Source organism: Ailuropoda melanoleuca, chromosome 13 (assembly GCF_002007445.2).
Source record: "Ailuropoda melanoleuca isolate Jingjing chromosome 13, ASM200744v2, whole genome shotgun sequence".
NCBI lineage: Eukaryota > Metazoa > Chordata > Mammalia > Carnivora > Ursidae > Ailuropoda > Ailuropoda melanoleuca.
Window position 1 is genome coordinate 9,648,289 of NC_048230.1, and position 16,895 is coordinate 9,665,183.

The following is a 16,895-nucleotide window of genomic DNA, read 5'->3' on the forward strand; positions in this document are numbered from 1 at the left end:
GGCTTCCAGGAGGGGAGGTCTGGCAAGGTTGGCTGAGCCTCAAGAGAGGAAGCCTCTCTCCCCCCTGCCCCCTGTCCCTCAACGCCTTCCACGCCAGTGGGTAATGCTTGAAGCTATACCTTCCTGCACCTGGGAAAACGCTTGAAACCGTGCCTTTCTGCACCACCACAATCCTCAAGTGAGGGACTCAAGAAGCTTGGGGCTAAGGAACACACCCACAAGTGTTTAATAACTTAAAAGAGTTGTGGAAATGGTGGTCATGGCCAGAGGCCAGGAGTCTGGGGAGCTGTTCTGGGGGAAGGCAAGAAGACATAGGGTGGCCCTGGTGCCCCTGGAGTTGGAGTGGGAGTGAGGGGTTGCCCCTTGGCCCAACAAGCAGATTGAACCTATATTTGTCCTCTGACCCCACCCACACCCTCTCTCCCGCCAAGGCCCTGGATGGAGGGGAGGGACCTTCCTCTCTGTTCCTGCAGCCTGGAGTCCAGTGGATACATGGCGTCCTTTTCACTTCCCTCTCCCCCAGACTCACAGGCTCAGGGCTGTGAAGGCTCCTTCTCAGACCCAGGACTCCTCCTCAGGTGGGAGTGGGGCTTGATCAAGCTGCTGGAGACCCACGCCCTCCAAAGGCTGGGAGCTGCTATTCAGTGGGGCAGCTGTTTCTTCCCTCTTCGTTCCTTCCTCCTCCTCCCCTGCTGAGGCTCCATGCACTGGGGTCGCCCCCACCCCCTTGCTGCCCAGTGCTGCTCTCACCAGCCTGTCCCTGGGGGGTGCCCTGGCTGAACTCAGGTGGAGGTAGGCCAGTGGCCTGGGGATGAGTGAAGGCTGCTTCCCAGGCCTGTGGTCTCTCCGGGGCCGGATTCTGGGCCTCAGCTTCAGCTTGTAGATGGATGGGACTCTCTGGGGCTTTCGGAGTGTTCTCTTGCCCTTGCCTGGACATGCCTGGGTTTTGTCAGAAGTGGGGTCTGAGGGTGAAGGTGTGGGGGCTTCCAGGCTGGCAGACACAGTGGGGTCTGAGCAGTCCTGCCTTCCTTGAGCTGGTATCTTCTTCATCCCGGTACCCTTGACACTCAGGCTTACCTTTACCTTTGGCCCACTCTCTCTGGCTCCCAGTTTCCCTTTTGGGCTTCCTGGGCCTGTGGGAACAGCTAGCTGAGGGGACACTGTGGAGGCTGCCTTCCAGGCTCCCAGGTCCACTTTAAGGAGGAGTGGGGGGCCCTGAGCCAGTTCTTGGATGACTTTGTCATAAGGACCCCCAGGCTCAGACCACCGCCCACCTAGGCTGGGGACGTAGACCCCACTTCGTGGGATGACTCCAGACCCTGTGCCCTGAGGGCAGGCACCCCCCACTTCTAGCAGCTGCATGTTGGCCAAAAGCTCCTCCTCGAGACTGTGGTAGATAACTTGATCCTTGGTTGCACCCAGGGGCAGGGGAGGATATCGCTCCTCCCACTCCCGTGGACCCAGGCCCCAGGGCTCCCCATCTTTTGCTGTCACCTGGATGTCCGGCTTCTGGTCCCCTTGTCTCACATCCACAGAGAAGTCCCCATGTCTGCACCCAGCCAGGTCCTCAGTGACAGCTCTTGGGATGGGGCCACTCCCCAGTTCTGTCATGGGGCCTCCGCCTGCAATACCTGGAAAGCTGCTTCCTGGAGTGGGGGAGCGGGCGGGGGGCAGTCGGACAGGGATCTTGGTGGGCCCTTTAACAGGGGACAGAGAGCGGACAGCTGCTGGCACCCTGAGCTGGGAGGAAGCACCCTCAGCCTCACCCCTGGGTGGTGGCCTGAGGCCCACGGGCTTGGCTGGGCTGGAGGAATGAGGCAGTGGAGATAGTCCTTTTGCTGGTGTCCTTTTGGTGGTGACTTCGGGGACTTGGAATCTCTGGGAGGTGGGGGCCCTGGCGTGAGCTCCCTGGCTGTCTGTCTCCTCATGAATCCAAGACGTGGGAGTCCTTCCTCTGGAATGTTCAGAGGAGTAGCTCTCCTCCCTCTTCCCTGAGGAGGCGCACCGTGTGTCTTGGCCCCAAGGGGGGGATGAGACCTGGGAGCTGGGTGGGCTGTCCCCCACCGGCAGCTGCCTCCAAGACGGGGTGGGTGACTTCTCCTGGCGCCTGAAAGGGGGAATCATGAGACTGGCAGGATCATCTAGTCCAGTCCCCTGGGTCCCAGAAGGGATGACCTTTCCCCAACCTGAACACCAAGGGGGCCAGACTTCATGTTGAATGAAACAGACACTCTCTGTCCCTCTGGGCCTGCCCAAGTCTTCCTTACGACAGCTATCGTTCAAGTTTATTCTCCCTCATTCCCCTGTGTAGCAGATGGAAGCCTGGTTTGGACCCTGGGTTACTTCAGGTCCCACAACTACAGCTCACCAGTCTTGGGGGAGGGGACGTCTGAGTATCTGTTCTGTGAAATGGCAGAAGGTCCTTGGGAAATCTCTATGGGCCTTTATGGGCCTCAGCCTCTTCAGCTGTGAAATGGGAGAGCATATGAAAGCGCTAAAGGATCCCAATGGTACTGACCAGGTGCCTTTTGGTTCTGAACACCTGGGGCAGGGGCACCACCAGGAGACCTGCTTCCCTTAATTGGCGGGGGAGGGGTCGGCCTCTGAGGCCGTGGACTCCAAAGAAGAAAGAGACCCTGCTCTGCCCCTCTCCCTTGTACCTCAGGAATGGTGCTGTCTCTTTGGGGACTCCCGCCTCTGCTCCCCGTTTACTGTGGACTCTAGGGGAGGAGGAGGCGGGGGGCCTCAGCTTCCGGCCTGAAGAGGTATATGTCTTCCAGTCCACGGGGGGCAGCGGGCTCTGGGAACGGCGGATGGTCATCATAGGTTGGGGCTGCGAGGGCCCGTCCTGCACCCTCACCTCATGCTGCACCGGTGGGGTAGGGGACTTCTGGAAACTGCCCGTCTTGTGTGCTACCAACACAGCCCCCCAAGAGAGAGGAGAGGAGGAAGGGGTTAAATTCCTGCTGATGGGGCCCACTGTTCTCCCCTAGCTGTCCCATGCCCCAAAGCCACATTAGAGACAGTAGGACCTACAGGGGCAGTGCCAGAACTTCCTTATAGGGGTTCAAGCGACGAAATCCGGTCAGAGGGCCCAGCTCAGGGACTTGTTGAAAGCTGCATTTGTATTGCAAGTTCACGTTTCACTTAGATTGTGTGCTTATTTGGGGTGGCTTGAGGTGCTAACAGAGATTATGGGAGGACTAAAGACCCCTCCAAGTCATACTTGGTGCCACCACATTGGACGTCAGAGCGGGACCTCAGCCCTGCCGAGAGGCACCCTGACCAAGGCTGATTCTGTGTGTTTGGTGCCATCTTGTGGCTATGATTGGTATTGCACTACAGCTGCCCTGCTTCCTTCCTACAGCAGAGGGCATCAGACCAGTACCTTCTTTAATTTCCTTCCTTCCTCCCTCTCTTTTTTCCTTCCTTTCTTTCTTGACACCAGTACCTTTTATAGTCTCTTCCTTTCTCCGTCCCCACATACTTCTTGCCCCTGGAGATCAGACCTACCTCCTACCTCTGCTTCTGGCCTCCCGACCCAGAGCCACAGGGAAGGGACCCTCAGGGGACTCACAGAGGGAGGTGCACCGGCAGGGGTCATGTTTGTCCAGATAATGGCCAAGAGTGTCCCAGCCACCCCCCACGCGCACCATCACGTGGTTCCGGAGGATCTGTAGGAGACAAGGATGAGGTTGGGGGCGGGATGGAGGGCGTCCCCTCTCCCTGGAGCAGCCTGCGGTTTTCCAGCATGCACTCCTATCCATGTACACGCGAGCACAGAGGTACTCCTTGCACGGGTGTATTGCTGGGGGGCGGGTGTATTTTGCAGCCTGCCTCTCTTCCACAACTAGCATCGGATAACACATGTCGTCAAGGATGGCGGCCAGGCTGACAATCAGAGAGTTGCCCCCCAACTAGACAAGGGATCTCACAAGCACTGAGCAGCCTGGCCCCTGGAACACTCTCTTCTCTCCCTTCACTGGAAAGGGTTTTCACCTGCACATGCCTGTTTTAGAAATGTGGCCCAGGGGCGCCTGGGTGGCTCAGTCGGTTAAGCGTCTGATTCTTGATTTTGGCTCAAGTCATGATCTCAGGGTTGTAAGATTAAGCCCCACGTTGGGCTCTGCGCTGAGTGTGGAGTCGGCTTGGGATACTCTCTCTCCCTCTGCCCCTCCCCTGTCTCTAAAAAAAAGTGGCTCTTCTTTGCTCTATAATGGGTGGGTCAAGGAATCCTGGGAGTGCCGTCCACCCCACTCTGGGACTCTGGGGCAGGTCACAGCCTCCTCAGGCTTCCATTTCCTCAGTTGAAGTTCCTTGTCCCTACCTACTTCACAGAGCTCTTGGCTCAGGGTCTGGGTGAGGACCCAGGGAGCTGGCTCTGTCCCCAGGTTTGGCCAAGCCTGTAGGTAAAATCTAGTTCCGGTGAGGCTATGAGGGGGTGGGTAGTGAGAGGCCCATCTTGGACCTGTGTTGCTGCTCCCTCTGCAGGGGTGCCAAGCCAGGCATGTGAAGCGTGGACTAGGGGCCCGGGTGGCTGGGCTGTGCACTGAACACAAACTTGGGGTTTCAGGCCCCTTGCTCTGACCAAGCATGTGGATGGAATGGAGGCAAAGCACACCCCTCTGCACTAGGCTAACATGGAGCAGATGGGGGCAGGGTTCTGGCTGCCCTCATGGGAGGAGGGGCTAGACTGCCAACTTTGCCAAAGATCTTCTGGCAATTCTGCAAGGAAGAGAAAGAAAGCCCCAAGGCCTGATAGGTTCTATTTGTTCCTGTCCTTGCCCTCAGTCCTGGGCAAGGTCCCATGAAAGGCAACCCTATTCTACTAATCCTGGGGACACCCCTACTCTGGTCCCCAGACTTACCCGGATGAAGATGAGGGTGTTGGAGTCCCCCACGCGGTACTTCCCCTCAGACACTTTGACCATGGAGAACTGAACTGGGCACGTGCAGTGGCTCACGAGGCTTTGAACCTGTGGGCAGTGTCAAGGGGCTCAGCCCTCCCTCTACACAGGTGCCCAAGCTCCCTACCCCCCACCCTGGGTCAACCCCAATGAGGGGGCCTGCTTGCCCCCAGAGCCAGCCTCCAGGCTTCTGCCGAGATCAGGGCTGGAGGCTGAGAAGTAAGTGCTTTTAATGATCCAGTGAGATAGAGAGCGGTCGCCTATAGTCCAAGTGCCCTTGTGGGTCAGCTGACGGAGGCAGTGGAGTGTAATGATGGAGAAGGTGGATCTTGGAATCTGCCAGGCTTTGGCCGGAGTCCTGCCTGCACCGCACCACAGGCCTTGGGCAAATTAAGAAAGCTCCCTGAGCTCTGTTCCTGAGTTAATCCCAGTAATCTATGAAGCACCCCCCCCCCCCTGCCAGACACTGTTCCGCGCACTTCATATGCGCTGGCTTATTTAATATTACAGCAGCCAAAGAAGGTAGGTCCTATTACACCTCCACGCTACGGATAAGGGAACTGAGGCACAGAGAGGTTAAATATTTGCCCCAAGTCACACAGCCGCGGAGCAGTGGAACTAAGACTTGAACCGAGGTGTCGGAGACGGTGCCAGAGGCTGTGTTCTCAAAAGCCGTCCGGCGGGGACTCGCTGAGAGAGATCTAGGGCGCGGGGTTGTAATAAACACGTAATAAGCAGCCTAGCTGGGACGATATGTGATGCGGCTTGAGGCTCCGAGTGGAACACGACTTAATCGAAGCCGCACCGAGAATTCAGTCGGGGCTGGGGGGTGCCGTGGCTCGGGAAGGAGGAACCTCTGAGCGGCGGGCGCCGGCTGGGGAAGGGAGGGGGCAGGGCGGGGGAGGGGGCGGGGCCTGAGGGCGTGTCCAGAGCCCCTCACCAGCTGGTCCAGGTGGCGGAAGTGGCAGGGCCGCCTCGCGGGCGGCTCGGGCGGCGGCGGGTCCGGCGGGGGCAGGGCCAGCTCCTGCCGCAGCTCCTCGTCGATCTCCTGCTCCAGCCGCACCAGGGTGGGCGCCGCCACGCCGAAGCGCCAGGCTCGGCGGCCCAGCTCCAGCAGGCACAGCACCACGTTCTTCACGTTCTTGCGTAGCACCAGGTCCTCGGTCTCGAACATCACCACCTCTGGCGGGAGGACGTGGGGGAGGGGGGCAGGCAGCCTGAGCCGCCTGAGGACCTCCGCCCAGCGGAGCAGCTGGGAGAGCCCTCGGGCCGTCCCCGGCCCCGGGTGAGGCGCGGCGGAGGGATGGGGGGATGTGGGGGGGGGTACTCGGATCGTCGGATCTTGGAGTCAGGCCGGCCCCTGGGAGAGGTCTGAGCAGAATTGTTCAGGCACTCAGGGCAGAGTAGGTGGCCCGTCTGACAAGACAGTTTGGGGTGGGAAGAGGTGACAGGGCCAAGCAGAGAGACCCGGAGCCCGGCTGCGGGTTAGCGCCACCTTGCCCTTCTCCCTACTCCGTTCGGCAGCCTGGGTGTAGGAGTAAGAAGCAGTTCGTTCTGCTTCCCACCCACGCGGCTCACCTCTCAGATCCAGCAGACATCTGGAACTCAACCCTCAGCCCACTTATAACCAGGCAAGGTTGAGTCCAGGCTCTGGAGCCTGACTGCCCGAGTTGGAGTCCCGGTTCTCCCACCCAGCAGCTGTGTGTCCTTGGGCTAGTCCCCTAGCCTGTCTCCTCCTCTGTAAAGTGGGATGTAGACTATTTCACAGGGTGGCTGTGAAGACAGCTGTTAGGTGTCTGCGGACAAGATCTGGCTGCATGGGACGTGCTCGGTAAGACACTAGCTTTTCTCAGCCTCCCAGTCCTGCTCCATACTGCCTTGCCACCGGCCAGCAGCTGGGCCTGACTGTTCCTTCTGCCTCACCCCACATCCGTCTTGGCCTGGAGGATGGCACAACATCCAGCTTCATCCCACTAGGCCTAGGAGATGGGGGGCCCTGGTTGGGGCAGGGGGAGGGCCAGCTCCTGCCACAGCTCCTCCTCATTTTTCTCCTCCAGCCACACCAGGCTGGATGCCAGGCTCGGTGGCCTAGGAGATGAGGGATCCTAGCCTGTCACTCGCCTGTGCCACACAAGCCTCAGCACAACTGGCCCCTCCCTAATGTCCACTTGCCTGCCTCTCCATCCTCCCCTCCCCCACCCTAGTCTGTGCCCTCACCCTCCCTGACTTCTCCCAGTCGTCTAAACACAGCACCTTCTCTGTGCCTTTGTTCGTGCTGTTCCCTGCTTAGAATTCCCTTTCCTCCAAACTTCTATTTGTTCCCCAAGACTTGGTTCAAATCCTCCTCCTCTGAGAGGCCTTTCTGGGCCCCCACTACCCACCTGTTTCCTCCTCTGGCTTCCCAAAACATACACTTCCATTTGGGGCTTTTAGCACATTGGGCTATAATTTGTATATGTATTCATCTGTCTCTTTTCCTAGACCACGAACTCTTTGGACACTGGATCTCAGTCCTCTTGGTCCTTTGTGCTGGGCCTGAGATAGGGACCAAATGTATGTTTGTTGAATGAATGAATGAATCATTCAATCAACACATTTATTTATTGAAGATTTACTATGGGATGGGGAAACTGAGGCACAAAAAAGGATGAGCTGGCCCAAAGCCAATGAAGAAAGAGAACCCTGGCTCCTGACTTCCAGTGCAGCCTGAGCCTTAGAGAGGAGGTGGATTCTGGCAGGATAAGGGCCTGGGGAGGCGGGTGCAGGGTGGTTACCTTGGATGCCCATCTCCTTTCGACACCACTGGATGAAGTTGGAGATGTTGTCCCGGGCCTGGAAGGTGCCTGGCTGGGCGGCCTCATTGCAGGAAACTCCAGTCCGAGGCAGGGGAATCCTTTGGGCTCGGGCAGGTGTCTCAGCCAGGAAGGCCAGGGCGGCCTCAGTGACAGCATTGGCGTGCCGGCACAGCACCAAGCCTGTCTCCAGGACCTGCAGGAAGTTGGCCACGTTGATGTCCAGTCCGTAGAGATCCCGAAGCCACTCTGCCAGGTCCTCTGTCATGGCCTCCAGGTACTGCTCGCTGGACTTGAAGGGCCGGATGCTACGCACCGGTGGCCGCAGGGTCCCAGGCTTCCTCCCACGTCCCCCAGGCCGGGGCATGGTTGGACCCTCAGCAGGGAGGAAGTAGTGCCTCTCTCTCGCTGCTGTGTCGTCACTCCTGCTACCTGCTGGGCCTTGGCTGGTTCTCCCTGACTCAGGGGTTCCCCTTCAACCCTAGGCGAGCCCAGGACTTCCGGCTCTGCTCCTTGCCGCTGGCTTCAGCTCGGCCCCCGCCCCCCACATTCTTCAGTGCCTGCCGGAACTTTCCCTACTTGGTGGCCATGCAGTGACCTCACTCTGGAGCTGCCCAGTTCGCCCAGAGTTCGCCACCTCCCAGGACAGATGGAGGTGAGAACACTGCTCTCTCCCCCCCAGGACTAGGCTGATCCGGCTGGCTGCCTCCCACTCCCCAGCTGCCGGCCAGCCTCCCACCCCCCAGCCGCCGGCAGTGGAGCCCGCCTCAGCCTCTCCACTCTGCTTTTCCCCTCCTCTCCTTGGAGACAGCGCTGCTACAAACACTCCTCCTTAACCCTTCGAGGCAGCCAGCCAAGGACTGCCCCGCACAGCCCGCCCAGGACCCATGGAGCAGGGAGGGCAGGCTGGGGCTGGCTTCTCCCCCTGGGTTGAAGGGTGGGGCTTCTGGCGAGTGGGGGAGAAAAACAGGGCCAGGAGTTGCAGAGCCCCTTGGTGTTTAGTGAGCACTGTAAGGTGGGGATTAAAGAGACACAGTGCTAGAGTCTGATGACTTCAGCCCTGGCCCCTTCCCCGTATCCCTCTGTGACCTTCATAGGCCTCCTTGCCTCTCTGTGCCTCAGTTTCCTTAACTGTAAAATGGGAATAATGTCTACCTGTGGGGTGCTGTGAGGAGTAAAGGAATGATGGTTTTGGAAAGTTGCAGGGCACACGCACACTCAGGACTGGGTGGGTCCCAGCTCTCCCTGATTCTCCCAGCGGCCCCGTTTAGGCCCCACGATCCCCGCTTTCTCTGAGAACCTGCTCCATCCCCCGCTCTAACCACAGGATTCTTCTAGAGCAGGCTGTGGGCTGTCCAAAGGGACCGCAGTACCTCACCCTGGCCCCAGCAATGCACTCCTTCAATCAATATCTGTGATACCTCACCTCCTATGTGCCAGGTACTATTATAGGCCCGAAGAGAGGGCAATAGTTGAGGTGCCAGACATCATGGAGGCTACATACATGTTAGTGGGGGATGGGTGACAGGTGACAAACACATAAAGTCACAGTAAGTCCCATGGTGATAAATACCAGGGAGAAAAATAAAGCACTAAGCGAGACAGGGCAGTGTGTGGCATTTTATATGAGGTGGTCAAGGAAAGGCCTCACTGATGTGGTGATACTTGAACAGAGGCATGAGAGAAATGAGGAAGCGAGCCCTGCAGGTATCCAGGGGAAGGGTACGCAGGTGGAGGGAACAGCCAGTGCAAAACCTCCAGGCAGGAGGCCTCACTTCCTCCCGCTCTGGACCTCTCCACAGGGTTCATTGGGTGTCCCAGCGAAGTGGCAGCTGGTCTTCCCCAGGGTGAGAGAGCAAGACAGAAGCCACAGTGTCTTCATCACCCAGCCTGGAAAGCCACACTGTCATTTCCACAATATCCTATGGGTCACCCGGGGCCGCCTTATTTCATGTGGGAGGGCACTATGTAAGAACGCGAAGACCAGGAGACGGCTCACGGGAGCCTTCCTAGAGTCTGGTTATCCGCATACAGAACAGTCGGTTCTTTGTTCTTGCGTGCTAATACGATCCTGTTCTGTTCAGGTAGTAGGTGGAGCTGCCTTGAAATCCGGGAAGGTGGGCCCAGCCCCAGAAGAGGAACCGTGATAGGTTCCAGTCAATCATGGCAGAGCTAAGATCGACGTTTCTGCGGGGCTCCGAGACGCAGTAGACGCAGTAAACCAAAAAGGAATAAGACTATGCAGACTTTGTCACGGTATTATCCAGAAGCGGTCACTTGACACTCAGATTTCTGTCCCGCTCGAGTATGTCAAGAGCTGGGTTGTCGCAGGGCAGGAGAGGATTTACAGAGAACTGCGGCTGTGCCGCGTGCCCCGTGGGAGGCCACATAATGGCCCCCGGAGAGAGCTGCGTCCTAATGCCCAAAGGGACTGTGCGGATGTGGTTACAGATCTCGAGATGGGGAGATAAGCCTTAAATGGAATCACAAGTGTGAGGCAGAGGGAGTCTGACTGCAGAAGTAGGAGACGTGCCCGTCGAGGCAGAGACTGAGGGGGCCCGGAGCCAGGCACTCCACAGCCTCTAGAAGTTGGAAGAAGCAAGGAGCAGATTCTCTGGTAGAGCCCCAGAAGGAACCGGGCCTGCCAACACCTCGATGTTTATTCCTGTAAGACTCCTTTCAGACTTCTGACCTTCAGAACTGCAAAAGAATAACTGTTTTTTAAAAAAGATTTCATTTATTTGACAGGGAGGGAGAGAGAGAGGGCACAAGCAGGGGGAGCAGCAGAGGGAGAGAGAGAAGCAGACTCCCCGCTGAGCAGAGAGCCCAACGTGGGGCTCGATCCCAGGACCCCGGGATCATGACCTGAGCTGAAGGCAGATGCTCAACCGACTGAGCCCCCCAGGCGCCCTAACTGTGTTGTTTGAAGCCGCTACATGGGTGGTAATTTGTTGCAGCCTCAATAGGAAACTAATGCCTATCACCATCTCCCCCGCCCAAACAAGGGGAAAAGCAGAGAGAGGGGCTTCAATGGGACCAAAGAACTAGATGTTTATCCCCAGTCACTAGGGAGACTCAATGAACTGGAGTCTGTCTGACTCCTGTGTGGGAACTCGACAGTGCGAACTCTGGGCTGGCTAGTTGCTCCGGGCTGGGGACCAAGGAGAGGGCTGTGCTGGGATCAGCAGTCTCTCATAGCTGGAACAGAGGATGGGTGAGTGCTTCTTGTGTGCCACTCGGCCAGGGAAGGGGTCAGTAGAGGGGAAGCTGGCAGTGGACCAGTGGATTCCCAGGGGTGCAGGGGGGATGAATGACCCCAGAATCCAGTGTATCCTCCTGGATTCAAGGGACTGCCTGGATTGGGGCAGGAAAGGCAAACACCAGTGGCTGGTGAGCTGAGAAGGAAGGGAAACAGAGCAAGAGGGTGGAAGGACCTGTCACTCCATCACACTGTGGCCACTGGTCATGGCAGGCCTCAGCCGGGGGGAGATGTAACATTATATCAACTTTCAGTGACCACAGTGGCTGCTTTTCCATGGCCTGAGAGTTCTCTGAACAAGTCATCAGACCTGTCTGAATTGTCCTCCAGGGACACAGGAAGGAAGCTTTCTGCCCCTTGAGCAGGTTTAAAGGGACTATAGGAGGTAAAAAAAAAAAAAAAAAAAAAAAAAAATTTATGACTATACTCCCCGAGTCCTACTTGATCAGAGGTACCAATTACAGCCAGGCCAGGTCAATCTTGGCCATCCCATTTCTTTTCTCAAACGGTTGGTTTAGGATGGGTGCGTGCCTCGGTTCTGGCCAATTGAGGCTCAAAGAGAAGCCTTCTGGAGGGTTTCTGAGAAGCCCCGGCCCTGCAGAGCCTTACTTTCTGCTTTGGTCCTGATTGCTCCAGGCCAGGATGCTTGGAGCTGCAGCAGCCATTTTGCAACCAAGAAGAGAGGCAAACAAGGCAGAGGAGAAAGATGAAAAGATGTCTGGGTCCCTCACAACCTCATCATGCCACTGAACCAATCCTGGAGCTCCCCCATTTCTGACTTCTTAAGTGAACTAATACATTTTATAAGACTTAAGCCATTATTAGTCAGACACTCTGATATTCCACCAACTAAATACATCCTAACTGACATGATGTTCAAACGGGAAGAGTCTTGTATGTATATACAAAGTCTTGTTATATATATTCCCACTTGGGTGGCCCTTACATACCACCTTATTGGGTAGTTCGTCTTGTAACTTATCTTTATTGCTCAACTAAAATGATTACAGCATCTCTGTGTTACACCTGGTTATTACAAGTTAATGAGCTATACGTACTATTAATTTACATGTGAAAATCTAAAAAATAACAAAAATTACAGCTTTAGGGGCATCTGGGTGGCTCAGTCAGTTAAGCATCTGACTCTTGATCTCAGCTCAAGGCTTGATCTCGGTGTCATGAGTTCAAGCCCACCCTGGTCGTAGAGCCTGCTTTAAAAAAAAAAAACATATATATATATATATTTACTTTTATACGTATATTTACTTTTGACAATTGATCTCATTTTGTTCTCTTGATTTCTGTGAATGGCAGGAAATAATGCTTGTGCCAGCCAATAAAATGTAGCTCGTTCTCTTCTGGTTTTAAGCAGTTTCTTTTGGATAGAGCTCTAGGCAAGTTTGAACTCAACCTCATTATCAGCACAATCTCTCCCCTTTGAAGGGGTCTCCCAGGGTGGCCTCTGAGAACGGGAGGTACGCTTCCGTGCCTGGTGTACTGGGATTACCTGCTCTTGTGCTTTCACTGCAGACCGCATTTCTATTCTGTGATCAATTTCCAATGTGGCTTTATGTTGGAATTGTTCATGAGGACAACCCAACATTTTATGAAGGTCCCACAAAACCCAAAACATCCCTGAGAAGAGTGAATGGAAAAAACAACAACAGTGAATAAACCCCCTAAGGATGACAAAGGGCTTCTGGACAGATGGAAGTGGAAGAGACAGGAGGCGATGAATGACCAGAGCAGAGGAACACCCCTCGGTGGTTCTTGGTGGGATGCCCCCTAAAAGTCTCAGTGGTTTGGATGTGCCTGTGCAGGGACATTAAATCTTAGGTAGTGACGCAAGAAGGTCGTTCCTGGTGCCAGTGACCAGGGGTGACCGCCCCCAGTGGGTTCTCAACTGGATCGTTCCCGTGCTGTGATCTTGGCTGTGTTTACAATCCGTCTATAGTTCCTGTCCAATTGCTAAGTCTCCTGGCCATTCTGCGAGCTCCCACTATTCTTTCTCTTTAGCCAGAGCGAGCTTTAGAATTTTGCCATCCAGAGCCACAGTGGCTCTCAGCTTTTTAAGTAAATGTAAGGAGAATGGGTTTACTGGGAGACAATGCTCCATGGGCCTTTTGAAGTTCTGCTTGTCTCACAAATAGAGGCACCCACCTTTTAAGGGTGTTTAATGGAGTGAGTGCCTCCGGGTGATTGCACCTCTTTCCTAAGCAAAGAGCAGGTTTGTTGGCTGCCCATTATAAAAGATTTGTGTTCCTAAGCTCAGAGCTTCTCTGGTAATGCAGACCCCCGCACGTGCAGACACTCACGGTCCCCCCCCCCGCCGTGGCCCCCAGGGGACAAGGAGCAGGCGGTGCTGTCAGAAATAGGCTGCTGCTGCTGTGAGACCGAGGAATCCAGTCCTTTGTCTCTGACCCAGGAGTCTCAGGTTTTTTGGCACACCCATGACGCCCCGGCAAGTGAACTTGCTAGCATGCAAGAAGAGGAAAGCTTCAGACCCTCTCCAGTTCTTGACCGGGTGGCCCCTGTGTGACTAGGAGATTCCCGAAAGCTGTTTTTGCTCCTTGTTCTGTATCCCACACACCGGCCTCCACCAAACTGGGAGATGCCCGAGGAAGAGACCCCACTCCCCTCCTCCCTCAGACTTGGATGGAAACCAAGTGATTTCTCCCTGTCAGATTGAGGCTCTCCAGAGCTGGGTTTGAATCCTCTGACCCCTCTGCCTGCTCCTGTCACACATGCCACTGTTGAGGCGAGGGAAATACGGAGTTTTCCCAAGGCCCCATGATTTTATTCCCTCCGCCAGCCCCAAGTCACACACACACACACACACCATTTGGGGAGCTACACCCAGCTCTTGCCTGGGCCCTGCTTCCTACTGGACTTGGAGGCATTTCCTCGGCTTCTTGGAGCTAAGGCAATGAGCTGGAAGTAAGTGGAGTGGGGAGCCAGGGCGGGGGAGGATAGAGAGAAGATGGAAAGGGGAGGAGAGACTATAATGATATAAGTAAACATAATGCTTGGAGTGCTTTCTGTAGGCCAGGTGAAGTCTGGTACTGTGTGACTATCTCTAATTTACAGATGAAGAGACTGAGGGTCAGACGACATGCTGAAGTCACATAGCTCTTACATTGATGTGGCAGAGCTAGAATTTGAACGCAGTCTACTGGCGGCCAAAGCCACCCCCTTCTCTCCTTTAACGCCTTGCCAAGAGGGAAGGTGGGGGGACACCTGGGTTTTAAGTGCTCTTGGAGGCTCTAGAAAAGGCAGCTCTTCCTGGGTGGAACCCTAAGAGCAGGTGAAGTTCTAGCCCCACCCCTTGTGATCCAACAGAAGCCCTAGAGATCAGATAAAGTTCCATGCATTCTGGGAACTCTGTCTCATCCCAGTCCCTGATCAGGGGAAGAGGGCAGCATGGCCTTGGGAAGAATGGATAAGCATGGTGAGTGGGGCTGGAGCCAGGGTGGGGACTGAGGACAGGATCACTGACTCCTTTCAAGTGTGGATACAAACCCAGTGTGAGCCAGCTCACCCATCACCATTGTGACCACGGAGAAGTCCAGCCTTTTCTCAGTTACTTATACAAGCCCTCTCCTCTCTCTTTCCTGAATATTCTTGACATCTGCTCCCTCATCTTCACCTGCTGCTGTTTGGAACTTGGTCTTCTCTGGCCGGGACCGCTGTGACGATGCCTAAGTGGATCTCCCTCTGTCCTGCAGAGAGACCATCCTAAAACACAGCTCTGAGCATGTCCTTCCATCAGAATGTTCGGTGGTGCCCCACTCCTGAAGGACGAAGTCCAAATTCCATAGCCTGGCACCCAAAGTCCCAACCTTCCTTTCTAACCTTGTTTCCTATTCCCATTTCTCTCAGAAAGTTCCAGCACCCCTTTCTGGCTGTGCATTAAGTCTGGCCTTTCACAACCAAAAGGCTCCTTAGTGTGTTTTCTAACGAAAAGTGCAGCGGACCTGGGTTTTCTAGCTTCAGCAACATCGAGAACTGGTGGAATCTTCCAAACAACTTTTTTGGAAAGGTTTCAGAAGTTTTTTTTTTTTTTAAAGATTTTATTTATTTATTTGACAGAGAGAGAGACAGCCAGCGAGAGAGGGAACACAAGCAGGGGGAGAGAGGAAGAAGCAGGCTCCCAGCAGAGGAGCCTGATGTGGGGCTCGATCCCAGAACACCGGGATCACGCCCTGAGCCAGAGGCAGACGCTTAACGACTGCGTTACCCAGGCGCCCCAGGTTTCAGAAGTTTTGGATGAAATTCAGAGGCCCCTCGGTTGCCTCCCTTACCCCTACCCAAGGTGGTTGTGAAGATGAAGGGGCCCAATGTGTGAAGAATTTAGCGCAGCAACTGCATACAGTTGGTGCTCAATACATGTGAGCTAGAATACTAATTGTATCATTCTCCTTTGTCCCCAACCTTTTTAAACAGGTTAGGCAGGGACCAATAGGAATTCTCTTGACCTTTTCAGGGCAAACCACAGAGGTGTCTTCCCAGCCTTCATCCCCCTGCTTTTCCTAGGAAGTCTAGCTCCCCAGATGGAGCATAGAGCAGGACAGACACATGGTGGTGCCAGGGGGGAGGCAGGGAGGTTGCTGAGTGGTGGACTCCTACTAGGAGACGCCGGGTTACTTCCCATGGCAGCCCGGAACGTCCCGCCTGCCAGGGTTACCGTTATGAGTCATGGAGCTTGTGAACTCCGGAAAGGCACCAGCCTGAGGGACCCTGGTGGCTGAAATCCAGCCGGCAATTGGGGTCAAGCCTGGAAGGAAGAAGAAACACCTTTTCCTAACTGGCTCAGTTCTAGGGCAGCCTTTTCCTAACTGGTGTGTGCGTAGTGGTGGTGGTGGTGGGGTGTGTGTGTGTATGTGTGTGTGTGTGTGTGTTTGCTCGTGGGAGGTGCTGCCACGGCTGGGCTTCCTCAAGGCAAGCCCTGGGCTGGGCACTTGCCATAGACTCCAACTGCTACCTGACTCACAATCACCCTGGAGATGAGCACTACTTTTTACAGATGGGGACACGGAGCTCGACAGAAGCGACGTGACTTGCCCCGAATCCTCAGCGAGGAAGAGTAGGAACCTGGGAAATGGGAGGCAGCCCGGCCGGCCCTTTCTCGCCCGGGAAATCCTGCACACACTGTAACCGTCGCTTTGGAATCCTGCTAGCCTCGTGCATCCCGTGCACACTGTCCTTCAGGCGCCTGCCCTTTGTGTGTGTGTGTGTGGGGGGGGTCGGGTTGTGGACAGCAGTCAGGGTACCCACTCTTCCCCGGGGACAGCGGGCCTGCTCTGACCTGCCCCCGTCCGCCCCGCAGGAGTGAAGACCCCCTTGTGGAGGAAGGAACTGGCGGAGCCGCCAGCCAGCGAGGCGGAGGCGGCCGCAGAGGAGGGGTCGGAGGAAGAGGAGGACGAGGAGGAGGATGAGGAGGAGGCGGCGGCGAGGCCGCGGGAGCAGAGCAGGGCGGAGGGCGAGGCGCCGAGCCGGGAGGCGGAGGGCGGCGAAGGCCGCGAGCGGGGCTCGCTGTCCTACTGCCCGCTGCGCCAGGAGTCCAGCACCCAGCAGGTGGCGCTGCTGCGGCGCGCGGACAGCGGCCTCTGGGGCTGGCTCGGCCCGCTCGCGCGGCTCGGCGGCCTGNGAGCCACCGTGCGTGCTGGAGACGCGGCGCCGGCCGCCGCGCGCCGGGGGCTGTGCGCGCTGCGAGATTCTTTTCTGCAAGAAGTGCAGAAACCTGCACAGCCACCCGGCCTACGTGGAGCACTGCATTCTGGAGCACGCGGATCCGCGTAAGGCGCGGGCTTCGGGGGGCGCGGGGGCCGCCGAGTGCCCCTGAGCGCCCCAGCGGCCAGCCCTCGTGCCCTCCGTCCTCGCCTGACCCCAGCCTCCCCGCCACCACCTTCAGTCTGACGCGGAGCGCTGTCCGGCCCT

At 56.3% G+C, this 16,895-nt stretch overlaps 2 protein-coding genes and 1 long non-coding RNA gene across 3 annotated transcripts; 2 read left to right on the forward strand and 1 right to left on the reverse strand.

The window, feature by feature from the left end:
- Positions 1-99: 99 nt before the first annotated feature.
- Positions 100-8,191, reverse strand: GAS2L2 (growth arrest specific 2 like 2). Its single transcript, XM_034640695.1, has 6 exons — positions 7,682-8,191; positions 5,848-6,089; positions 4,869-4,976; positions 3,578-3,674; positions 2,661-2,913; positions 100-2,107 (listed from the first exon to the last, which is right to left on the reverse strand). The coding sequence occupies exons 1-6, from the start codon at positions 8,064-8,066 to the stop codon at positions 556-558; spliced, it is 2,637 nt and encodes an 878-aa protein (XP_034496586.1). The 5' UTR covers positions 8,067-8,191; the 3' UTR covers positions 100-555.
- Positions 5,929-12,349, forward strand: LOC117795588. Its single transcript, XR_004619660.1, has 4 exons — positions 5,929-6,063; positions 7,817-7,976; positions 8,185-8,354; positions 9,784-12,349. It is a non-coding gene; the product is annotated as an uncharacterized LOC117795588 (long non-coding RNA).
- A 1,992-nt stretch (positions 12,350-14,341) lies between these two features.
- Positions 14,342-16,825, forward strand: C13H17orf50 (chromosome 13 C17orf50 homolog). Its single transcript, XM_034641624.1, is given in 3 exon segments — positions 14,342-14,406; positions 16,285-16,603; positions 16,605-16,825. Coding segments are annotated over 3 exon segments (543 nt in total). The 5' UTR covers positions 14,342-14,378; the 3' UTR covers positions 16,801-16,825.
- Positions 16,826-16,895: the final 70 nt, after the last annotated feature.

Coding starts and splice junctions, on each gene's coding strand:
- GAS2L2 (XM_034640695.1), bottom strand. CDS start 8,066: ATGCCCCGGCCTGGGGGACGTGGGAGGAAGCCTGGGACCCTGCGGCCA. Junction 2,914..3,577: donor CTGCCGGTGCACCTCCCTCT/GTGAGTCCCCTG, acceptor CTGTGTTGGTAG/CACACAAGACGGGCAGTTTC. Junction 2,108..2,660: donor GAGACAGCACCATTCCTGAG/GTACAAGGGAGA, acceptor TCCCCCTTTCAG/GCGCCAGGAGAAGTCACCCA.